The 24,573-nt window shown below is 39.3% G+C and overlaps 1 protein-coding gene across 1 annotated transcript; it reads left to right on the top strand.

Annotated features, from left to right (window-relative positions):
• Positions 1 to 4,215: 4,215 nt before the first annotated feature.
• On the top strand, positions 4,216 to 21,912 carry TYRP1 (tyrosinase related protein 1; the record flags this gene model as incomplete). The annotated part of the gene is made up of 7 exons (XM_081103804.1): positions 4,216 to 4,606; positions 5,868 to 6,190; positions 8,873 to 9,077; positions 14,659 to 14,826; positions 17,525 to 17,704; positions 20,734 to 20,880; positions 21,707 to 21,912. Exons 1-7 carry the CDS (start codon positions 4,222 to 4,224, stop codon positions 21,910 to 21,912), a joined length of 1,614 nt encoding a protein of 537 aa, XP_080959930.1. The 5' UTR covers positions 4,216 to 4,221.
• Positions 21,913 to 24,573: the final 2,661 nt, after the last annotated feature.

Genomic DNA, 24,573 nt, shown 5'->3' with positions numbered 1-24,573 from the left:
GGGGACCTCTTTTCCATTATACATATCTGTATTCCCTTTGTATTCACAGTGTCTGGTACATAGATGATCAATCATTATTTGCTGAATAAAATAATGATCCTACATCATTAACCAAAATGGATCACTTCATGTTCTATAGTCCCATGTCTTTGCTTGTTTACCACCATTTTATAAATTAGTATTGTGGGCCTTTTGTAATGACTTAAGCTCTGTGAGAGTAGGGGCCACATCTGAATTGTCTTGGTGTGCTATTCAATTGCCCAGTGCCAAGCCCATCGATAGTTCTTAGGCGGTGGCTGAAATGAGAATGGAGGACAGAGAAAGCTGTTCTATTTACCTTCTTGCAACAAAGACATGCTTATTTGGCTGGAGATTTTAAGATGCTGACTCACTCAAAGGCTGGACCTCAATCTCAAAACACTGGGTTTCTCCCAGGATCATATGAGTTACAACAAAAAAAAAAAAGAAGAATGCCAACTACTTCTGCCTGAAAGCCTATAATTACGCAAAAAGTCATATGACAAACCCAGCAGCAAGTCACTGACAAATCACCAGCATTGCTGAAGAAGTTTTCCTACTTCTATATTTCAGATATTTTGTATTAGGAAACTAAGAAATCATATCATGACCTAATTCTGAGGTCTCTTCCCACTTCTGGAAAACTGTGTAATGGATTCATCTAAGGATATTGCAAATAGTTTAAATCTTTCTTCCCCTGAGAGAGACAAAAGGGAAATTTGACTTTCTCCTTTAAGGCTTTACATTTGGGACACATAGGAGGATTGTGCTTATTTTTTACACAGTTTGACACAATGCAGCATCCACAAGAATGAATGTGATGAATTGGTGCAAGTCCTACCTGAGGTGAATGCTGGCAGGGAAAGGGCCCTGTGGTTTGCCGACTGCTGTCACCACCTGCTGGCTTAGACCAAGCGGTGGCAGCTGGTTCTTTGCACTTCAGTTGAGAAGCAAAGATTATATCAGTTGTATTCATATCAAATTATGCACATTCTTTAAGAATTATCTAGGAGATAATAAGCAATGCCTTTTTCACCTTTTGATTTAAAAAAATTACTCCTTAGAATATAGGATTTGCTGTGATTATGGAATCATAGACACACTGTATGCCTTAACGACTCTAAATTAAGGTTGCCAGATTTAGCAAATAAAAGTATAAGGTTTCCAGTAAGTTTGTGTATCATTAAACAATGGTTTATTTTTGTTAGTAAAATTAGACTTACAATACTTCAAGCAACATCCTTACACTAAAAAAATTACTTGTTGTTCATCTGAAATTCAAATTTATCTGAGAGTCCTATATTTTATCTGGCAACCCTACCCCAATTTCAAATTCCAATTTTTCTACCAATTGCTCCTTGCTAGTTAGGACTTGGAATATAATGTCTATACTACCTGTCATTTGCAGAGTGTCAGCCGTGTTATAGCCCCTAGCACACAGAAGAACATGAGGATGGACCACAATGATGACCACAGAGAGAGATTTGTAAATACCAAAATAATGGAAACTTTATTTTATACCAGTGTCATAACCTTTGGAAATGAGCACAATAATTTTAACTACACAACACATAATCAAAGGTACTTGTATTTAGAGTGGAATAATTGCACTCTAAATACAAGTATCTTTGATTATTTTACTTTGATGCCTAACATATATGTAGCTGGGACTTTCTCTATAGGGAAATCTTACAAGGTCATTTGTTAAAACAAGCCGAATATACCAGTAAATCATCAGCAAAATAAATACTTTAGCCTTGACTGGTGATCTCAGTGGTTAGAGCATCAGCCTGAGCAGCAGAGAGTTGCCGGTTTGATTCCAGGTCAAGGGCACCTGCACCTTGCCCTGGAAGGGTACAGCTTCAATCCCCACCCCAGTCAGGGTGTGTGTGGGAGACAACCAAACCATGTGTCTCTCTCATATAAATACTTCTCTCTCCTCTCCCCCTTTCTGCTTGCTTCCACTCTCTAAAAAATCAATGGAAAAAATATCCTCACTCCTCCAGTGAGGATTAAAAACAAAATGAAACGAATACTTTAAATGCATTAATGTTAACTTAGCAAGAGAAGATTTCAATAAACAAATCAAATATTGTTAACTGGCCCTGCACCAGTATTTGCAATATATTATAGTTTCAAAAATGCAATAAGGAAATTAATAGCACATTGTATTGGAGACCACATTATCTGAGACCTCAACTTCAAATATTCTGCCCGAAAATAGCAATGGTATGTTTGACTGAATCTCTGCTCAGTGACACAGAAACACAGGCCTAACATTCTTCCCTTTGCTTTCACTGAATTTAAGCTCCTCCATGAGGTATGAACACATGACTGGCCTAACAGATGACTGAGTTGCCTTAATGCCTTTGTAATTCTAACCATTAATCTAAGCTGAGAACAACTAAGCATACAATTGAATAACATGTAAGCCAAAAGGGCAATGAATATAGTCACTATCATTTGCCACAGATATTACTAAAGATATTAATATTCATTAATAATTTTTCTAGAAAAAGCAGGATATTCCTGAAAGTTTTTCTCCTCAACTTAAGCTGAATTCCTGGTCCTTTATCATTAGATTTTTTTCTTACTTCTTTTATAAATGACAATCATAAGGCTTCAAAGGAAAATATAGGGGGAGAGGATCAGTCCCTTTTCCTGAGATACGATCTTTATTCACATCAGCTATAAATGTCTGACACGCACACTAATTGTACTGTGTTTACAGTACAATTCTTAGTACTCCTTCTGTGCATAGCTCCCTATGTCTCCAAAGTGATTTCTTTGGTTTAATAATGCTTTAACACTAAGACACAATTTATGGAATTCAGCAGTATCATTCATCTAAAGGTCATTGAGCATTTGCTATTATTTCACTGGTAATAACTAATTATGCATTTTTTACAAATGCCTGTATTGTTAGATTCATGTGTAGACAGATACATGTAGGTAAAGTTTCAGACTTAGCCCATTTGTAAGGCAAAATTACTGTATAAAAATTAATTTCCACCAAAGAAATCTTAGACATAATTTTTGCAGTGGTCCAAGGAGTGTTGCACATGTAGCTTGACATTCATTTCTGACCTATGCTGTGAATAATTGCCAGCACCGGTTTGGCTCAGTGGATAGAGCGTCGGCCTGCGGACTGAGGGGTCCCGGGTTCGATTCCGGTCAAGGGCATGTACCTTGGTTGCGGGCACATCCCCAGTAGGGTGTGTGCAGGAGGCAGCTGATCGGTGTTTCTCTCTCATCGATGTTTCTAACTTTCTATCCCTCTCCCTTCCTCTCTGTCAAAAATCAATAAAATATATTAAAAAAAAACAAAAAAAAAAACTCTACAACGGAGACAAACGTTCTCCGGTCTCTCTGATTTGCTGTATTCTAAACGAGTGCCTCTGGCCTTCTGAGCATCACAAGGAAATCAGTGGGGAGGGAATCATGTGCTAACCAAGTACTTAAAGGGCAGAAAAACTCACTGACGTGAAAGAGGATTAGTAAAGGGCACAGAAGGGCACCAACCCCTCCCAGTTTGGGTGAGCAGATTTGTGATTAGTTATCAGGCAGAAACCCACAAGCAATTAACAGCTCTGACATCAGGGGACGACGGGCAAATATAAAACCCTCAGCTCTAAGAGCGGTTTGGCGGCGAACCCCCTCAGGAGTTGGAGGTACTGGAGAGAAGCTCCATGGGAAGTGGGTGGACCCCAGCCAAGCCTCCATTAGGTAGGGGGGTGAGGGGGGGGGGGCGGGAGGGACGAAGGATTTTAAAGGATGAAAATTAACTTGCTGGAAACCTGCTCCCAATTCTTCTTGCAGCCCCATGGGTAGATGTAGTTAGTGGTGGCGACCTGCTAATGACTGCTTTTGATAAATGACATCCAGGATAAGTATTTTTATAAACAGAAATTAAGAGGGAAGAAAACTAAATGACTAGGATTGGGGGTGTAATTATGTAGGTATTATACATGTCAAACTTTTAAAGGTAAATAACTGTTTTTCTGACTGGGATTGTCATGTGACAGATCTGAAAAGCGTTTTGAAGGTGGGTTGGAAAGGGCTCATGCCACCGATCACATGCCAAAACAACCACCAAAAGCCTTGCATAATTCCATTGTGCTTCCTCTTTCCAGCTTGATTTTTCTCTATGTGTGTCAGCCTCTGCACAAAGGGCCGCAGAACCAGAGCCTTGCTTCCCGCAGAATGGAAGTTCATAAACTCCTCTCTCTAGGATACGTCTTCCTGGCCCTGCTGTTCACTCAGCAAGCGGGGGCTCAGTTTCCCAGGGAGTGTGCCACCACTGAGGCTTTGAGGAATGGTGTGTGCTGCCCAGACCTGGCCCCCGTGTCCGGGCCTGGGACTGACCCCTGCGGCTCCTCATCAGGGAGGGGCAGGTGTGAGGCTGTGACTGCAGATTCCCGACCCCACGGCCCCCAGTACCCGCACGATGGCCAAGACGACCGGGAGGGCTGGCCCACACGCTTCTTCAACAGGACATGTCACTGCAATGGCAACTTCTCTGGACACAACTGTGGGACTTGCCGTCCTGGATGGAGAGGAACCGCCTGTGACCAGAGGGTGCTCACAGGTAAGTGGGGGGATGGATGGATAGCCAGTCCTGCATGAGACCCAAATCATTTGAGCTGGAAGAACCTCTGGAAAAATCATACAACTCAATCCTCTCTCCACGGTTGAGGAAAGAGGCTTACAAAGATTAAGAAATGTATGTAATTTAAAGGAATGGGCTTGGAGCTCAGGTCATCTGATTAATATTTTCTTCCAAAACATGTTGAGCCACCACTGTATGCTGGGAACTGTGCTAGAGGTTTAGGACTATTCTTTCAGTAACTCCTCAAGGTACTTATGTTAAGTAGCATAGGTGTGGTCCCAAAAGGACAAATCCACACAGCTGCTACTAGGAAAACCTGGAATTCAGGCTGAGGTCTGTCTGCCTCTAATACATGGGCCTCTTCTACTCCCCTTGCTACCCTCCTAATAAATTTTCCACTGTGATGAGCAAGTTTAGCCATTTTAGATGATGAGCCCAGCCGGCAGCCTAAATAGCAATTAATAACAAGGCATGAAATAGTAACAGCCAGCAAAACATGGTTGTTTTCTATGTGCCAGACCAAGGGTTGAACAGAATGTGTGTTGAGTCTTTATTATGAGCCAGGCTCTGGTCTAACTGCTTTTCATGTGTAAAACCTTTAAAATGTACAACTCTGCAAAGATATATTAGCCTAGATAATAAAAGCCTAATATGCAATTGTCCCCTAGACCAGGAGTTAGACCTGGAGTTTGACCAGGGGGTAGGCCAGCCAACCGCCCACGGCCCCTCCCGCCGGCCAGACCCCACCCATGCACGAATTCATGCACTGGGCCTCTAGTGTTTTACATACACTTTGCAGATGAAAATTGAGGCTTAGAGAAATGTGTGGCCATTGAATGAGTCTCTGGTCTTCACCACCATGCTAAACCACATCCCTTGTTTTTGCAAGATTTATGACATTAAAAATGCAGAAAATTTTAAGAAAAATGTCAATAGAGAGAAATAAACAGAACACAATCATAAAGTCCACAGGTAAGATGACAGAAAGCTAACAAAATTCTATATTAAATTGGAGAGGGAGGGAGAGAGCAACTGAGGGAGGGACAGAAGGAAGGAGCCAGAGAGATGGGGAGGGAGGGATATATAGTAAGAGGTATTTTTTACAGTATAACATTTTTTAAACATATATGTAAATTATCATTACCGGTAAACAGAGTATGGTGTGTTAGATTATTATGCTCATTCTCTACCCATCCCTACAAGGCAGAGGTTTTCACATTTGAATTTTGTATCCCTAAAGTCAGGAGAAACCTTCTGGATTTAAGTACAGAAGAAAAGAACTACTTTGTCCGGGCCCTGGATATGGCGAAGCGCACAACTCACCCCCAGTTTGTCATTGCCACCAGGAGGTCAGAAGAAATCTTGGGGCCAGATGGCAACACACCCCAATTCGAGAACATTTCCATTTACAACTACTTTGTGTGGACACACTATTATTCGGTCAAAAAGACTTTTCTTGGGGCAGGCCAGGAAAGCTTTGGCGAAGTGGACTTCTCCCATGAAGGGCCAGCTTTTCTCACGTGGCACAGGTACCACCTGCTGCAGCTGGAGAGGGACATGCAGGTACGCAGGGAACATTTCCACTTTCAGATCCTTTACACCCAGGGCACCTTGTTTGCAAGTCGTTTGATCCACTGGGTTCCAAAGCATGGCATGACAAAGCAATCCCGGTTATTGATCTGCCTTAGGCATTCTAAGTTTCTCCCTATGCTAATTGCTTATTAATTGATCTTGACCACTTGTGAAGTGAAAAGAAAGTAATCTCAATGATAAGGAAGCCAAGTGAGACATTTGTAGGTGAAATGAAAGCACTGGACATGTTCCAGGGCTCTGTAAGTAAAACAGTGACTCATAGAGTTTACAATGAAAGAATCTCATTTGATATGCCCTTCTTCTCAAATGTAAGCCCCTCACTGGTTTGGGTGAAGCAAGTGTGTATGAACTTGACAGTCTTTCAAGTCCTAAATACATAACTCTTCATACCAGTGGACAATACTAATGTGGGAATAGGTTTAAATGGTGTAAAAAGTTCCTTTCCATTTATATTGTCATATTATCATGGAGCACCATTGTTTTCTGTGCCCCTTACCACTTTGAGGCTTACAGAAGAAATCTATTAAAAACATCCCATCAGTTAGATATCATTTTTACTTAAGAGGCATTGGCATAAAGTTAACTTCAACCCAAACAGTTATTTCCTGCTTACTTTTAATATGTTTTTATTGATTTTCAAGAGGGAGGAAAGGAGAAGGGAGAGAGATAGAAACATTAATGATGAGAATCATCAATTGGCTGCTTCCCGCATGCCCACTACTGGGGATCAAGCCCACAACCCAGGCATGTGCCCTGACCAGGAATAGAACCCTTATCTCCTGGTTCATGGATCAATGCTCAGCCACTGAGCTGCAGCGACCAGGCTTCCTATCTATTTTTAAGCACATAAGCTCAAACCACATTAAATTATCTGTTAACAAAGATACTTTATTATTGTGTCTTCTACTAATTGCTCCTTCTTAAGAAAAGTATTGTAATTTTAAAATAAAATTTTAAATTACTAGATCTAGGAAATCAACAAATTAAACCAGTTTTCTATGTGCAATAACTGTAATGAATCCCTCTCCCTAAGTTAAAATCTAAAAATTAACCTAAAAATATCTGAAGGCAGAAAAGGTGTTTACTTATCGATTTGTAGTATCCTTGTGCCCAGCATTATTCCAAGAAAATAAATGGTTAAAAGAGAGAAAAATAATGCACGACGATACAGAATAAGATATTTGTACGAAAGTAGTCTATCCACATGCAGTTCGAGGGTGATTAAATGAATTCATCTGGTACTCCGCACTTCATGTTTTATAGCTCTGAATGCAAGACATTTAGTAGATTACGCGTAGATAAATCTGTCATTTGCAATTGACTCTAGAGCTTCATGCCTTCGAGTCATTTTCCCATGAGCACACCAGAATGAAAGGGCAGATGGAAAGTATCTAAAAGCTTCAAATTTTGCCTGTGTAAACTTCAACCTCTAGGACTACTTACATTTTTAAAACCCAACAGCACAAGGGATCTGACAAATTACAGTCTATATGTAATGCGCCGTGGAAATGCCACATGAATATGCCCCAGCTCCCAAATGTCAGTTACTGAACCACAAATGACTCTTAATAATCCCTTGGAAGCTGTCACTAATATCTGTGAACCAGAACAATGGCTTCCAAATGAGGACTCTAAGCCCCTGGAGACCCATAGCTGGCGACGCCTGGGCAAGCTCTCGGCCCTCGATCACACCCTGAGGACCCGGGGATGCTTCCTAGAAAGGTTGGAAGTGAAAAGGCAGTCATGTACCAAATGCATGGAGGCGGAATTAAACCATGGCGATTCCTGCATTTAAGTCGGACACTCTCAATATAACTCCCAGAAGGCCAAAAGGAATGAGAAACAACAGGGACCATAAATACATCTTTTAAGGAACCTAGGAAAAATACCCATGTGATCTTGAGTCCAGCATTTTTAAAATCATTGCGGTCAGCCCTAAGTGGAAACCAGATCCCTGTTCTAAAGAGCAGCAGGCACAGAGAGATTCTCTGTTTCCCTTCAGCATGTCCTGATGGTATGAGCTCTGGGCAGGAGCCGGAGGCTTCCTAGTTCAGACTCTGAAGCAGAGGTCTCTGAGTAAAACTGCTTTACAGCCCAGGCAGACAAGGTAAGTCTGATAGAGTCTGTGCAGCCTGTGGCCAAAACAGAATCTAATGCCTAAAGTTATTCAAGTTAAAATAAAAAAAATAAAAAAATAAACAGAAACAAAGCACAACAACATTTCGAGGCTGGGTCTGACTCCAGTCCAAGAGTTCGCAGTGCTTGAATTACAGAAAGGAAAATGGAGGGAGGTGCAAATGTCAAGGAGTAGAAGTTATTATTGATAACTTGTGTTATAATCAATAGAAATGTAATTACCTATCTAAAAAAGAAAAGGAAGACCCTTTCCCCTGCCCCCTAAAAAAAATCAATGGCAGGAACTTCGGTATAATGAGTTGAGTTTAAATCGCTCCTGAGCCTAAAGTGACTCCTTTTGGTAAATGAGCAGCTTTGTTAATAAAGTAGTTGAGTCGTCTGGCCCCTCAGACACACTAACTGGCTTCTAAGTGGCTGAAATGAACTAATAGAAATAGACTGCCCGGGAGGAAACCCAGCAAAGAGAGGGAATTTTAAACAAAACCAGAGAATGCTAACTGAGTCTCTGTGATCTAGGAAATGCTGCAGAACCCTTCTTTCTCCCTGCCTTACTGGAATTTTGCAACTGGGAAGAACGTCTGTGACATCTGCACCGATGACATGATGGGCTCCAGAAGCAACTTTGATCCCAACCTTATAAGCCCGAACTCTGTCTTTTCTCAATGGCGAGTGGTGTGTGAATCCTTGGAAGATTATGATACCCTAGGAACCCTCTGTAACAGTAAGTTTCAAATGACGTCTAGGTTCAGAATTCCCTTTGGGGAGAGAGATTAAATGTGATGCCTGAAGGCCATTCATTCTATTAAGGATGTCAGGCTAAAATCTATTATTGCAGAGAATCAATGTAGTAAAATCAATTCGTGAAACAACTAAGATACTCAAGGCAATCTATAAGGTGGAACAGAGTGTCTGTACATTATTACGTTTCTTTTCTTGAGCAATCTGGTAAGTGCACTGCTCACTTTCATATTTTGAAAAGGTCTACTTGTATAACTTAATCCTCTTAGCACACTCAGCACTGCTTAGTGACAATGTGTCTTGTGTTGGAATTTCACAGAAAATGTTTCCCTAGGAAATCTGAAGTACACAGAAAGACTTGGAAGTGCCAAAGGAGTAAATAATAATAATAATAATAATAATAATAATATATAATGATTACATTATGTTATTATGATGTTAATCTAGTCCAGTGATAGCGAACCTTTTGAGCTCGGCGTGTCAGCATTTTGAAAAAACCCTAACTTAACTCTGGTGCTGTGTCACATATAGAAATTTTTTGATATTTGCAACCATAGTAAAACAAAGACTTATATTTTTGATATTTATTTTATATATTTAAATGCCATTTAACAAAGAAAAATCAACCAAACAAATGAGTTCGCGTGTCACCTCTGACACGCATGTCATAGGTTCGCCATCACTGATCTAGTCAGAGGGTTAAAAATAAAAAGATAATATAGAGAATGCTTAACCAGTTGTCCTAGCATCTTGTTCCGGGGATCTGAACACCAGCTCTGCCACAGGTCGTTTCTGTTATATGTGGATCTTTAACTGAGCTTTCTGTTCCCTTCCTTGGATCTTATTATCTGTCCCTGTACTGCTAACACAAGGTCTTCATTGTTAGTCTCCCTATCCCCCCCTTATTTTTCCTCTTTAGGCATGTCTGGCTATCCTATATAATAAAAGGCTAATTTGCAAATTGACCAAACCACGGAACCACCGGTCACTATGACACACACTGACCACCAGGGGGCAGATGTTCAATGCAGGAGCTGCCCCCTGGTGGTCAGTGTGCTCCCACAGTGGAGCACCACTCAGCCTGAAGCTGGGCTCATGGCTGGTGAGCACAGCAGCGGGACCCCTCAGGGGATGTCTGCCTGCTGGGAGGAGCGGGCCTACACTGGCAGGCAGACATCCCCCAAGGGGTCCTGGACTGCAAGACAACACAGGCCTGGCTGAGGAACCTCCCCCCCGCCACACCCAGTGCACAAATGTCATGCACCAGGCCTCTAGTTTTGAATTAATGTTCTTCCATATAAAAGCTAGAATTATGGAAATTTATTGTATTATTATATTCATAACATTTATTCTGCATATATTCTTTAAAGCATCAATTATTTAAATTATTTTCTAAACTTAAAGAGAGACTATTCTAAATGGAACAAAGGAATCAGGTAGATTTTCATTATTAGAAGGTTATTTAGCTGTGTTTAGGAATAAGAGAAGTGATATGCATGAAATTTTCTTCCATAGAAACTTAAGAATTAGAATAAATGTTTATTTGTTTGGCATGTTTAATAAGTGGTAGCACTTGAGGTAGGGAGATGAAATGAAGGATCAAGATCTCTTTAGATAGTAAAACATTCATCTCTTTCTGACCAGGCTATTATATTTTGGCCTGGAAATTTTCCAGACATTTTCTGATCACCTTCTTGACTGAATAACAAAATACAGCACAAATTAAATGGGTAAATTAAATTATAGCATAGATTTTTTTTATCACATTTTTTTTGTTATTTAATATAACTCATAATTCTGACACATAGTTTCTTAAAATATTGAATGTATTTCAGGTGGAACAATTTTTAAGATTACTCCTTGTCTTAGTTCAAGATATAAATGCTTGCCCTAATCGGTTTGGCTCAGTGGATAGAGTGTCAGCCTGCGGACTGAAGGGTCCCAGGTTGAATTCCGGTCAAGGGCATGTACCTCTGGCTGATGTTTCTAGCTCTCTATCCCTCTCTCTTCCTCTCTGTAAAAAATCAATAAAATATATTTTTAAAAAAATGCTAAAAATTTTATTAGGCCAGTGAAAGAAATAAAGGAAACAATATTTTATTAAGCACATTGTGCCTGATATGGTATTAAATGCTTTAATATCTTATTTACTAGTCATCATAACAATTCTTTTCTCCTTCTACATTTTTTCCTGAATGAAATTTCCATTACTGTGGTTTCACTGATTATCTTTTACAAGACAGTCATACTACACATCTTTATATCAAACTAGAGGCCCGATGCATGAAATTCTTGTGGGGGGGGGGGGAGGAGTGGAGGAGGGTGTCCCTCAGCCCGGCCTGCACCCTCTCCAATCCGGGACCCCTCAGGGGATGTCCGACTGCCTCTCACAATCTGGCACCACTGGCTCCTAACCAAACGCCTGCCTGCCTGTCTGATCACCCCTAACCACCTCTGCCTGCCTGCCTGATTGCCCCTAAACATCTCTGCCTTGCCCCATGCCTAGGACCCAGGATTCCCTCCCTCTGGCTGGCTGCAGGCACCCAGGACCCAGGCCAGCTTCCTCCAGGCTGGCCACAGCCACAGGGGACCGTGGGTGGGTGGCTTCACCCAGGCCACAGCCGCAGGCACCCAGGACCACAGAGCAGGTGGCTTGTCCCTCTCCCGGGCCACAGCCTGGCTGGTCCCCATTCCTCTCTCACGAGCTCATTTGTGCCTGGCTGGTCCCCATTCCTCTCTCCCCAGTGTTGAGTGTCTGAGCCTTTAAGGTGTGAAGGCACAGGGGCGTGATGACCATTTGCATATTAGCTCTTTATTATATAGGATTGTCCTTAGACTCTCCACACCTATGTTTCCATATGCTCGTTGCACAGTATCTTTCCACTATCCCATTAATACCCCAAACATGTTATGTAAATTAACAGAGTGAATTACTGCCCCCTAACATTCTTCCTGCCACTAAAATATAGTCTTTGATTTATCAGATGGAAAACATTCTTCTTTCTTCACAATACTTCTCAAAACTACTTTCTCCTTCAGAAATCAGAACTTTCAATTCATTCCTGCATGGAAATTGTACAGGACTCCAATCCATAGGAAGTTACTATGGAAAAGGATGTAAAGTGCAGTATACATATACTATATATATATATATATATATATATATATATATATATATATAATCACTATGTGTGGGGTCAGATGGGTTCTATGCTCAATGGGAAGATCACCTCATAAGTTATATAAATGTCTAAAAACTATGTTGTACACTTGAAACAAATATAATATTGTCAACTGTAATTAAATTGTTTTAATTTAAAAATAAAAAATAGATGCAATGGCAGAAGTTGTACATGTACAAATTTTAAAGTCACCAGATTAAAATTACATTGGTTTAACTAGTTTCTGCACTATCAAAATCCTGCACTATGAAACTCCATGAGAGCAAGTTTGAATACAGTGTTTTTGAAACCCATGTAACCAAAACTTTTTTCTTGGGATGTAGTGATAGCTCCCTGAATAGTAATCTCCAAAATATCAGCTTAAATTGATGGGTTAGCTAGTACAGTCTGAAAGTTTTTATAATAATGTATACCTAAAAGACACATATGCACTTTCCAGTCTCAATATAGTCATGTTTTATTTTTATATTATATAAAGTTATTTTTACATTTATTATATAAAGCTATTTATGCTAATCATTATGTTAATTATAAAGCATACAATTAGGATTTCTATGAATGAGGTAAAGTAAAAATGAGTAGATGTTGAAATATTATCTCTCCCACCCAGTAAGTTATTCTCTGTGTCCCCTCTAAGGCATGAGCACTCCTCTCTGGAGACCACTGAAGCAGACTAAAAAAAATGCTCCTAATCAAAAAGGCTCCTCCCACCCACCTAAGGCCTCTCCCACTTTGTGAATTAAACATAACTTTCTCATCTTGCTGTTTGATTTCTTCATATCATGGTTCTTATGTAACTTCTCATCTTTCCCACCATTCAATAATCTCCTACATTGCCATGTAGCCCAGGCAAGCTATCCCCCAAACAGGCCCTCTTTTACAACCAACATGATCTATCCCATATAACAACATGTACCGAACAACTATTTAGCAACTATTAAATGCCAGGCACTGGGCAGCTCCTGTGTTGAGTGTCTGCCCCCTGGTGGTCAGTGCGCATCATAGCAGCCGGTTGTTCCCGGTCATTCCGCTGTTAGGGTCAATTTGCATATTATCCTTTTATTATATAGGATAAGCCCCATTGGAGCAAGAACTCTATCTGTTCTTGCTCACTAGTATGTGCCACAGTTTTGGTTCCTGGTGATCAGTGCGCTCCCACAGGGGGACCTCTGCTCAGCCACAAGCTGGGCTGATGGCTGTGAACGCAGTGGAGGTGGCGGGAGCCTCTCCCGTCTCCTCGGCAGTGCTAAGGATGTCTGACTGTGGCTTATGCCCTATCTCCCAGGGAGCAGGCCTAAGCCGACAGGTGAACATCCCCCGAGGATTCCCAGACCGCAAGAGGGTACAGGCTGGGATGAGGGACCCCACCTCCCAAGTGCATGAATTTTCGTGCACCAGGCCTCTAGTATAATATATAAAAGAAAGCTTATCATCTCCTGTTATTATCCCTGCCTAAAATATGTCCTATTTCACATGTGGAAATTCTCCTCAGTACTCCAGGGCACTTTCTGGATCCACCCAACTGGGAAAGTTATATCCTTCCCTCCCTAAAGAGGCATTTATCATATGATCCCTATTATCACAGCTCTTTGTTCAGCTGTTAGTCTTACTGCCCTTCAAAAGACTTTAATTATTTCTGACATCACTTGCTGAAAAATATGTTCATTGAAATTGAAGATTGTTTTTCTTTCTTTCTCTGAGGGCTGAAACAGACAGCATTCAAGTACCAAACTCCATATATATATTTATGCTAATCATTATGTTAATTATAAAGCATACAATTAGGATTTCTATGAATGAGGTAAAGTAAAAATGAGTGGATGTTGAAATATTATCTCTCCCACCTAGTAAGTTATTTTCTGTGTCCCCTCTAAGGCATGAGCACTCCTCTCTGGAGACCACTGAAGCAGACGAAAAAAATGCTCCTAATCAAAAAGGCTCCTCCCACCCACCTAAGGCCTCTCCCACTTCGTGAATTTAAGATTACTAATTATATATGAAATATAGATTTCAATGTAGAATTTAGGTTTATGAGATTATTTGGACAAAATTCAATTTTCCATGGAATGCTTATTTTAATATATTCTCATGAAAGAAGCATATGTTGATTTTAACAAACACCGGGACCTTCATCTGTTATTGTGATCACCTCTTCTTTCAGATGATTTTACGTATCACTTACCTACTCTTCTCAGAGAAGTTGACATGATAACTTAGATTTTCTCACTTTAATGCCACTGAAAAGCATTTTAAAAATGTCTCTCCTCTACCAAGAAGAACCTATTATTCAGAGTCCATACTATATATATATAAAATGTTAAAGGACAATGATAAGATCTCTAAACATTCTCTAAATGTTTGCAAACCCCGTCTTCTTCCCAGGCACTGAGGGGGCGCCAATTAGGAGGAATCCAGCCGGAAACGTGGCTAGACCAATGGTGCAACGTCTTCCTGAACCACAGGATGTCGCTCAGTGCTTAGAAGTTGGTTTATTTGACACACCTCCTTTTTATTCCAACTCAACGAACAGTTTCCGAAACACAGTGGAAGGCAAGTAAACAAAATTGGTGCTTTGAATTGATTTAGTTATCACAGTAAACTGAAGTACTCACATTCATATCTCTTTGAAAAAATTTTTAAACGCCATATTGATCCAATCAACTTATCTGAATGGTGCTGCCTATTATGATATAGTCACAATTCTCTGCTCAGAAAAGCACTTCCTCAAATAATAGTGTCAGACCAGTAGAGTCCCTTTATCTAAATTTTCACCCTAGGATATATTTTTATTGATTTTAGAGAGAGGGGAAGAAAAAAAGAGAGAAAGAGAGAGAGAGAGAGAGAGAGAGAGAGAGAGAGAGAGAGAGAGAGAGAAAGAAAGAAAGAAAGAAAGAAAGAAAGAAAGAAAGAAAGAAAGAAAGAAAGAAAAAAAGAAAGAAAAACATCGATGTGAGAGAGCAACATTAATCAGCTGCCTCCTATATGTGCCCTAACCAGGGACCTGCAACCTAGGTATGTGCCCTGACCCAGGAATCAAACCCACAACTTTTTGCCTTTAGGTGTATAACACCATACTCCAACTAACTGAGCCACCCAGCTAGGGTCCACAAAACTCTCTTAAGCATAAGAGAAGCTCTTGGAAATTATTCGCAGATCTCTTAATTACTTAAAAAGTATTTAAACTCAAATTTCTGGTAGGTGGCTGGCCAATATATGTATAACTATATCAAATTCTAGTTAAGACAAATAATATTGAACCTTTCAGAGCTTATTACAATTTTTTCTTAAAAATTTGAAAATCTGAACAATTTCATTCACATTCTATAAAGCCTGGTTTTGGCAGATGTTTATTTAGGTCTGTATTACTCTGTACCTTTTTTGTAAGGTCTATAAAAATTCAATCTAGCATATAGTGACATTTAGTTTTATTTTCCTTAGTTAATTCAAAGTATTTTAAAACTGAGGAAACTGAGGTCCAAACAAGTGAAATTAATTTCCCAAGATATTCAGCTAGCAAGTAACAGCACAGATTCAAACCCAAACTCTCTAAGTTCAGTGTCTTTATTCAATAAATTTTAAAATCTCTAAATCATGCCTGATATATACAGGGAGGGGCAAAAGTAGGTTTACAGTTGTGAGTATGCAAAAGAATTTATTCTTATATTATTTATTATTTGTATTATTTTCCATATGAAAAACTGTAAACCTACTTTTTCCCAACCCTGTATTTAATGTTTTAAAAGATAGAAAAACTTTTAACTTTATTATAAACTTGCTATTGTTCAATATTACCTTAAAAATAACATTGCCCATGTTAGACACACACACACACACACACACACACACACACACAAATGGGCACTGATCTCTCTATCCTCATGATTTAAGATATTTGATATGTAAATCTGATAATTATTTTCAACTCTCTCTCCTTTTATTATCAAAACTAGAGGCCCGGTGCACAAAAATTTGTGCACTCGGGGGGCAGGAGGGTCCCTCAGCCTGGCCTGTGCCCTCTCGCAGTCTGGGACCCCTCGGGAGATAACGACCTGCTGGCTTAGGCCTGCTCCCGGGTGGCAGAGGGCAGGCCCAATCCCTAGGTGCAGCCCCTGGTCAGGCTCAGAGCAGGGCCGATTGGGGAGTTGGGGCGCCGCCCCCTGTCATGCACAGAGCGGGGCGGATCGGGAGGTTGCAATGCCACCCTCAGTCACGCTCAGGGTAGGGCCAATTGGGGGGTTGGGGCACCGCTCCCTGTCACACTCAAGGCAGGGTCGATGGGGAGGCTGCAGCGCCACCCCCTGTCACGCACAGAGCAGGGCCAATCAGGGGGTTGGGGAGCTCCCCACTGTCATGCACAGAGCAGGGCCCATCAAGGGGTTGAGGAGCTCCCCCCTGTCACTCACAGAGTAGGGCCAATAGGGGAGTTGGGGCACCGCCCCCTGTCACACACAGAGCAGGCCCTCTTCCCTTCCCTCTGAGATTCATCAGTCTGTTCCATGTTTCCATGCCTATGCATTGAGCATCTGACCCCTGGTGGCCAGTGCACATCATAGTCACTGGTTGAACAAATGGTCTAATATTGGACGGTCGCTTAGACTTTTATATATATAGATAATATATATGTTTATTATATATAAAATGAATATATATGTGGAAATATGTATATGGAATAGAGATCATTATCAAAAGTTCTATAAATATTTTGAGGGCAGGCTCTCCAGATGTTTAAAACTAATACAGAGGTGTTAAGAAAGCTCTGAGAAATTGTAACTTCACCACAAAAATAAGTTCCCAAAAATAAATATGCTGACAGTCATTCAAAGGGAATAATATAGGAAACGAAAGTAACATCTGGCAATTTAAGTTCCAGGACAATCAGAATGGTCTCCCAATTGTGTCAGCAGTTTTCAGTAGAAGCTAGAGATTTCCACTGTCATATAGAACGATGTTTGCCTTGTGGAAATAGAGTATTCTATGTATTTTGATTGCTATCCTTTGCAGGTCATTATTTTTAACCTGGAGGCTACATTTATAATACCATGCCACTAGTTTAAAACCAACCTAGTTCTGGATATAGCAAACAAATGTCGCTAACCAAAGGTACAGAGAAATAATGCTATTATGTTAAGGTAAAAACTGTCCTGGCAAGCTTAGGAAAAACTGTTGCTCAGTGTAATCACTGCTGTTGACTTGACAAGTAGAATATTTATAATGATTTTTACTATTCTCATTCTATTTTTATATCTAGGTTACAGTGATCCCATGGGAAGGTATGATCCTGCTGTTCGAAGCCTTCACAATTTGGCTCATTTATTCCTGAATGGAACAGGGGGACAAACCCATTTATCCCCAAATGATCCTATTTTTGTCCTCCTTCATACTTTCACTGACGCAATCTTTGATGAATGGCTGAGGAGATATAATGCTGGTGAGACATTTTTATATGCTTTTTGCAGGCTCAGCAAAAAAAGATTGTTTGGATAGCACAGTTATCACTTCAGGCTAAGCACTTGACACACATGAACTACATTTCAAAATAAGGCGAAATAGCTCTATTATCTAGCCATTTCCAAATACTCCAAACCACTTTGACAAGACAGACAAGAAGTCTCTCAGAATTGCTATAGTAAGATGATATTTACTAGCATTCAATAGAACCAAGCAGTTAATCCCTTCTCACTTTTACTGTTTCCCAAATTTTTCTTCCTCATATCTTCCAATGAACATTCTCATTGCTTTTTAATATAAACAGGACATTCTTACCGAGCTCTTCTTTGATACTCCAAGAGAGAAGAAATATTACATTCATAATCCATAGTTTTGATTTTATTACTTTATGAACTCTCACAAATGGAAATTTTGCTCAACTTGAAAAGATGATGTTGGTTTTTATATCACACCACAGAAAATCTCTTTTTAAGTTCATTTTAAGAGATTCTTAAACTCTTATTTACAAGGTCACTTTCTCTTTGTTTCCACTCAGCTGAGAGACTTGCGTTACTTTTTCTTTAATTCTTTCACATTACTTTTCAATGTTGTTCCTCTGGTTAAAACATCATAAATTTTTATATTTTAAAAGTTTCCTAAATGTTGACTTCTGTGCCTTTATTTCATCATGCATATAAACAGAATATTTGAGATTAACTACCTATTCATTTATCCACCCAATTCAGCCAGTCCCTTATTTTCTTGTATGTGTTTGTGTGTGTACAGTAGAAGTTCTTAATTCAACCTGATTAAGACCATTAATTGATGAGTTGATCAAAATAGTATGTTCCATTATTTTTAACCTGGACGCTACATTTAGAATGCCATGCCACTAGCTTAAAACCTAATTCCGGATATAGCAAATAAATATCGCTAACCATAGGTGCAGAGAAACAACGCCATTATATTAAGGGAAAAACTGTCCTGGCAAGCTTAGGAAAAATTGTTGCTCAGTATAATCACTGCTGTTGACTTGACAAGTGAAATATTTTTAATGATTTTTACTATGCATCAAAAAATCATTTAACAAGTGGATAACTTACATACAAATATTGGTTCATTTATCAATCTGCTATGAATTCACTGATTGTAGTTCCACCTCATTTTCATGTGCATTTATGTACATACATATGACTATAATGCATTATCTATAATAAAGAGAGATGGGGAGCCATCAAAGGGTCTTGCATAGAAAGGTTACATTATAACCCAATTGCTATGGTTTGTTATTTTTACTATTATTTCTCCATTCATTTTAAATGGATATAACTTAATCACACAGCTGAAGCTGACATGGGTAAGGCTGATCAAGTGAAGGTGAAATGGGAAGTTTACAAATCCAACTTATTCATTTGAATAAATAATTTCCAGCAACACACCAACATGTCAGTTCCTTGAAGACAGGAATTTTGTCTGTTTTGTTCAAAGCTATAGCCCCATGCCCAGACCAGGAGCTCAACAGATGTTACTAGATAAATACTTAAGCGTCAAAAATATAAACACTACTTGCCATTTCTAGAATCAATTGTTCTTTAAACTAGATTCTAAAATTCTCTTCTGTGCTTCATGGAAACACACAGACTGTCCAGGTAACGGACTTCTCACAAACACAATCTGACACTTCACTAGCGTTCTCACACATCCCAGCTCTTCTCAACATATTCCCACTCACGTAGTGCCCCCACCCACTTGCAACTCTGGTTTTGTAACATTCCATCTGATAATTAATTGTACCAATATATAGAACAGCAACAACAACAAACAACAACTTTTGCCACAAAGGACGTTTCACTACCTTTATCCCTTAGGGCAAAAACTGACCGATGATATAAATACCTGCAACTTGTATTTAAATAGAACAGTCCCTCTTTATCTGCAGGGGAAATGTTCCAAGAACCCCAGTGGCGGCCTGAAACTGTGGAGAGTAGTGAACCCTAGAACTGCATGCACTATGCTTTTTCCTATAGGTACATGCCTATGGTAAAGTTTAATGTATAAATTACACACAGTATAGATTCACAATAATAACTAGCAGTAATATAGAGTTATAACAATATATTTTAATAAAAGCTATATGAATGGCTTTGGGGCAGTTACCTGAACACAAGCGCTGCAATAGCACAACGCTGATTGATCCCTGAGAGGCAGCTAAGTGACTAAGGAGCTGGTAGTGGACATGCTGAGTGGATATGCTAGGCAAAGGGATAATGCGCTTCGTGGGCAGGACAGAGCAGGGGGGTCAAGATTGCATCACGCTACTCAGAACTGAGCACACTTTAAAACTTATAAATTTTTTATTTCTGAAATTTTCCATGTAATATTTTCAGACCACAGTTGACTGTGGGTAACTGAACCGTGGGCAACAAAACCATGGGTCAAAGGAGACTACTTTAGAAAAAGGAGAGGTAGCAGGAAGCAAACAGGATTCCAAGACCATGATTCGAAATCTTAAGTGTTTTTTGTTAACAGAGTAAAACCTGAGGAACAAGTTAATATTTATTTCTCTAAAAGTAAACAGAAAAAAAGAAAATATACGAAAGAGAAACATTCACAGTCAAGGAGAAACCTCCATTAGAAACTATCTCTCAAATTTAAATCATAGATGATGTTACAGCGAACTATATAGACCTATCTTTTCTTTACCTTTGAAAAAATAAGTTTAATTAATTTTATTCAAATTTGTTTCTGTAATTTAAAAGTGAAACAATTAATGAGCGTCAAAGATGACAAAATACTAAAACACGCCAGCTTTTGAACTTTCTTTTTCTTTCTTTTTCTAATACATTAATTAGTGCTGTACTCAAGGCATTTGAAATCTGCTTAATGCAATTTCCTGCTCTGCTGTAGAACTTGTCTTTATTCACTGTAAAATACGAAAGAATGTTTTTAATGTTATGCTTGAATATTTCAGAACACCTTCAGAATATAACTATATACTAATATTAATATGGTGTTTCTGGCATATTTTAGATATATCCACATTTCCGTTGGAAAATGCCCCTATTGGACATAATAGACAATATAACATGGTGCCATTCTGGCCTCCAATTACCAACACTGAAATGTTTGTTACTGCTCCAGATAACCTGGGGTATACTTATGAAGTTCAATGGCCAGGTGAGTATTAAAAATGTATTTTTACTGTGGAAATTTTCAAAAGCAATATGTTACCTTTAAAGATAAACTAATCACAGGATTCTTGAGGCTGACATTTCCCACTTGCATTTAGAAACGTTCATTGAGATCTTCATTTGGGGATAAAGAGAGTGAACTTCACATTTGTTGCCAGCCCACTCTGACCTGGTATTGTGCTGATTATATAGCGCACTACCTCATTTAGTCCTTGCAGCCCTCTGTGATAGTGTCACCATCCTGATTTTCCAAATACGGAAGACAAGGTTTAGCGAGGGTAACTGTCAAAGGTCACATGCTTAGTGAGCAGAGAAAATGAGTTTTGAGCTTAGCCCCCTACTTTTCCTACAATATAATGTGCCTCCATTTATCCTTTAAATTTTTTTAAAAAAATGGCATGAGGTACTCTGAGCTGTCCTTTCTGAGATTTTGAAATGCAAAATTTTCTTGTTTAATTTTGAATTTATTTTTCAAGAAAATAGAATTCAGTGGAAGAGCACAGGGCTTGGATTCCGAAAGACCTGTACTCCAAAACCAAGTCTATTATCTACTAATTAAATGACCTTGGGCAAGTGACATATACTCTGAGCCATTATTTCCTCATGTTTAGAATGAAAATACCTGTCCTAATGGAATCGACTCATTATGAGAAATTAGAAAGTGCCTCCAAGATGACAAGTGCTATACTAGACAATGTAGCCAATAAAACTTAAGACTGAGGATTTCAGTAAAGTGCCTAAATTTAGTATCCAAGTTTTGATGGCAACTATTAGCAGATTTATATTTTGCTCTTGCTTTATTTTTCACATAGGTCAGAGTTTCCATATTTCTGAGATTATTACCATAGCAGTGCTTGCTGCTTTATTGCTGGTTGCAGTCATTTTTGTGGGCGCTTCTTGTCTGATTCGTGCCAGAAGCAACATGGATGAAGCCAATCAGCCTCTCCTCAGTGACCAGTATCGACACTATGCTGAAGAATACGAAAAAATCCCGGATCCTAATCAATCTATGGTCTAACTATAAAAGACCTATTGTCTTACACCCCAGTTTTACAAAAGCCCTGGCTGAAAAATAATAGATTGAGTTACTAACTGTATTTTCTTTCACTCTGTTCCTTTCTTCCTATGCACGCACATGTTGGAATTAAAGCTCCAGAAATCACTTTCCAGAGCTGGGAAGAGTCACAACATTTTCCTTTTTATTTCAAACAGTAGGTTGTACCCACTCCATGATGTTTAAGCAGAAAGTGTCAAGATTTTTGGCATGTCTTAAAGGTCAATTATATGACAATGTAAATAAGCTGCTTTTACTTTGTTTAAAAATCATAAAGAAAAATCATGATTGATTGAAAATTCCTGATTAAAATACATGGAGTAGGCATTTCTACAGTATTAAGATGTAAATATATTTCCATTCATTGACACTGACCAACAGATGTAAAGGAAGCCACATCTATTAGTTAAAATAATTTACGTGGCGTTATAAATGGGACTCCAATTAACTTCTTCAAAATGGTCTTCCCCTTTGGGTACCAGCATATTTAGTGTAAGGTTCAAGACCAAAACAAATCACAATCTTTGTCACACTTTAGAGAGATAAAAGCTTCACCTTGTTTAAGAGATAATAGATATTGCCTGTCTCCTACCTCTCAATTTGCTGAAAAAGGAACTACCCATCCATGCATTTCACCTCCCAATTCCTCTTCTAATAGCTGAGATCCACAGGGTGGCATAGAGGTGAAGAACCTGCATCACAGTACTCTACAAATAGCATTCAGTTAGTTGTGTTTCATTCAAATAGCTTCCTCTTATCACTTGTCAGACTTTTCTGTGTTTTCAAATAAAATATTTCATTGGTCCTCTGTATTATCTTTTCAATTTTTATTTTTTTAATGTTTTTATAAAATTGAGAGAGAGAAAAAACATTGATCTGATGCCAGAACCGGTTTGGCTCAGTGGACAGAGCGTCAGCCTGCGGACTCAAGGGTCCTGGGTTCGATTCCAATCAAGGGCATGTACCTTGGTTGCGGGCACATCCCCAGTGGGGGGCCTGCAGGAGGCGGCTGATCGGTGTTTCTCTTTCATCACTGCTTCTAACTTTCTGTCCCTCTACCTTCCTCTCTGTAGAAAATCAATAAAACATATTTAAAACAAACAAAAAAAAAACCACATTGATCTGAGAAACATCTATCTGCTGTCTCCTGTACGCCCCCTACTGGGGATTGAGCCCACAACTGAGGTATGTGCCCTGACCAGGAATCACACTGGTGAGCCACAGGGGTGAGGGCTGGTCCTCTTTTTTTATGTAGTTCTGCAAGAATGTCATTCTTTATCTTTCTATCTATCATACTTTTTTTTCCTCTTTTTTATCTGATACTGAAACAATATTCCCAATGAAGAACTCTCTAGGCTGGTTGCAGTAAACAAATATTTTAATTAAAATTGGTAAAAAGTAAATAATAATAATAGTATTCATACACTACTGAAAATGGCTAGTCTGTTATTTCCAACTCAATAAACAGAGCCTGATATGAAATAGATTAAGTTTAAAGGAAAAAAATGTCAGAAACTGGCCCCTTCCAAATCACAACTGCAAAATTAAAGGGAAGAGGGGAAAGCAAGAATTAACAGGATTCTTTACAAAACAACCAGGAGATTTTAGTGGATTTCAAATTCAATATAAGCCAATAGTGCAATGACACCAATTATGAGGTGTGCTGTGCCAGCACAGCCAAGGGTTCAGTGAGCTTGAGGAGGGGTGGCAAAGGATGTAGAAAAGACAGACAAAGAGAATAAGCTGGGTCTAGGTCAGTGATGGCGAACCTATGACACGTGTGTCAGAGGTGATACGCGAACTCATTTTTTTGGTTGATTTTTCTTTGTTAAATGGCATTTAAATATATAAAGTAAATATCAAAAATATAAGTCTTTGTTTTACTATGGTTGCAAATATCAAAAAATTTCTATATGTGACACGGCACCATAATTATGTTAGGGTTTTTCAAAATGCCGAAAGGCCAAGCTCAAAAGGTTCACTATCACTGGTCTAGGTGGATCTTCCTGTGCCTGGCTGAGGCCACAGAGAGAGATCCAGACAGCAAGCTGAGCCTTTATTTTATAGCCAGAGGTAAACAAGGTAGTGGTCACCATAGTTACAATGTTCTTGGAGTTTCACTTGTTTTGGCAGCACTTGCTGCATCTCCCACAGCCCATTAGCTACCCAGATAAGATCTAGGGAGCAAGGTCAAGCCTAATTATGCTAAGAGGGCTGTGCCCTCTAAGCTGGGACTTGTTTGTGGCTTTGCCAACAGGTCCGTTGGAGGCTTAACCCTATAGCCGCTCCCTACAGTGAGAGAAAATGCTAAGCAATTGAATAAGGGGGTGGGGAGAACTACACAGGAGCTAATATAATGTGTTTCATTAATACAGAAACAAAAATTTGTAGAGTTTGAGTCACAGGTGGAACATGGCCACAGTTTAAGGGGAACACTGATAAATTGGAATGTGCCTCTTCATCTTTTAAATAATGCAATGTTACAATTGCTAGCCCAAGAGAGAAACTTGAAAGTCACCTTTGACTTCTACCATCCCTTTCACTCCTCACATCCAACTAATTAATAATTTTGTTAATATAGTCAACATCTATTTACCCCTGTATCCTGAGCACTGAGCCCCATCA

The sequence above is a fragment of the Myotis nattereri genome, assembly GCF_964212035.1.
Source record: "Myotis nattereri genome assembly, chromosome: 12".
Lineage (NCBI taxonomy): Eukaryota > Metazoa > Chordata > Mammalia > Chiroptera > Vespertilionidae > Myotis > Myotis nattereri.
Note: the sequence above shows the minus strand (reverse complement) of the source record. Positions and strands in the feature narration are given on the sequence as shown.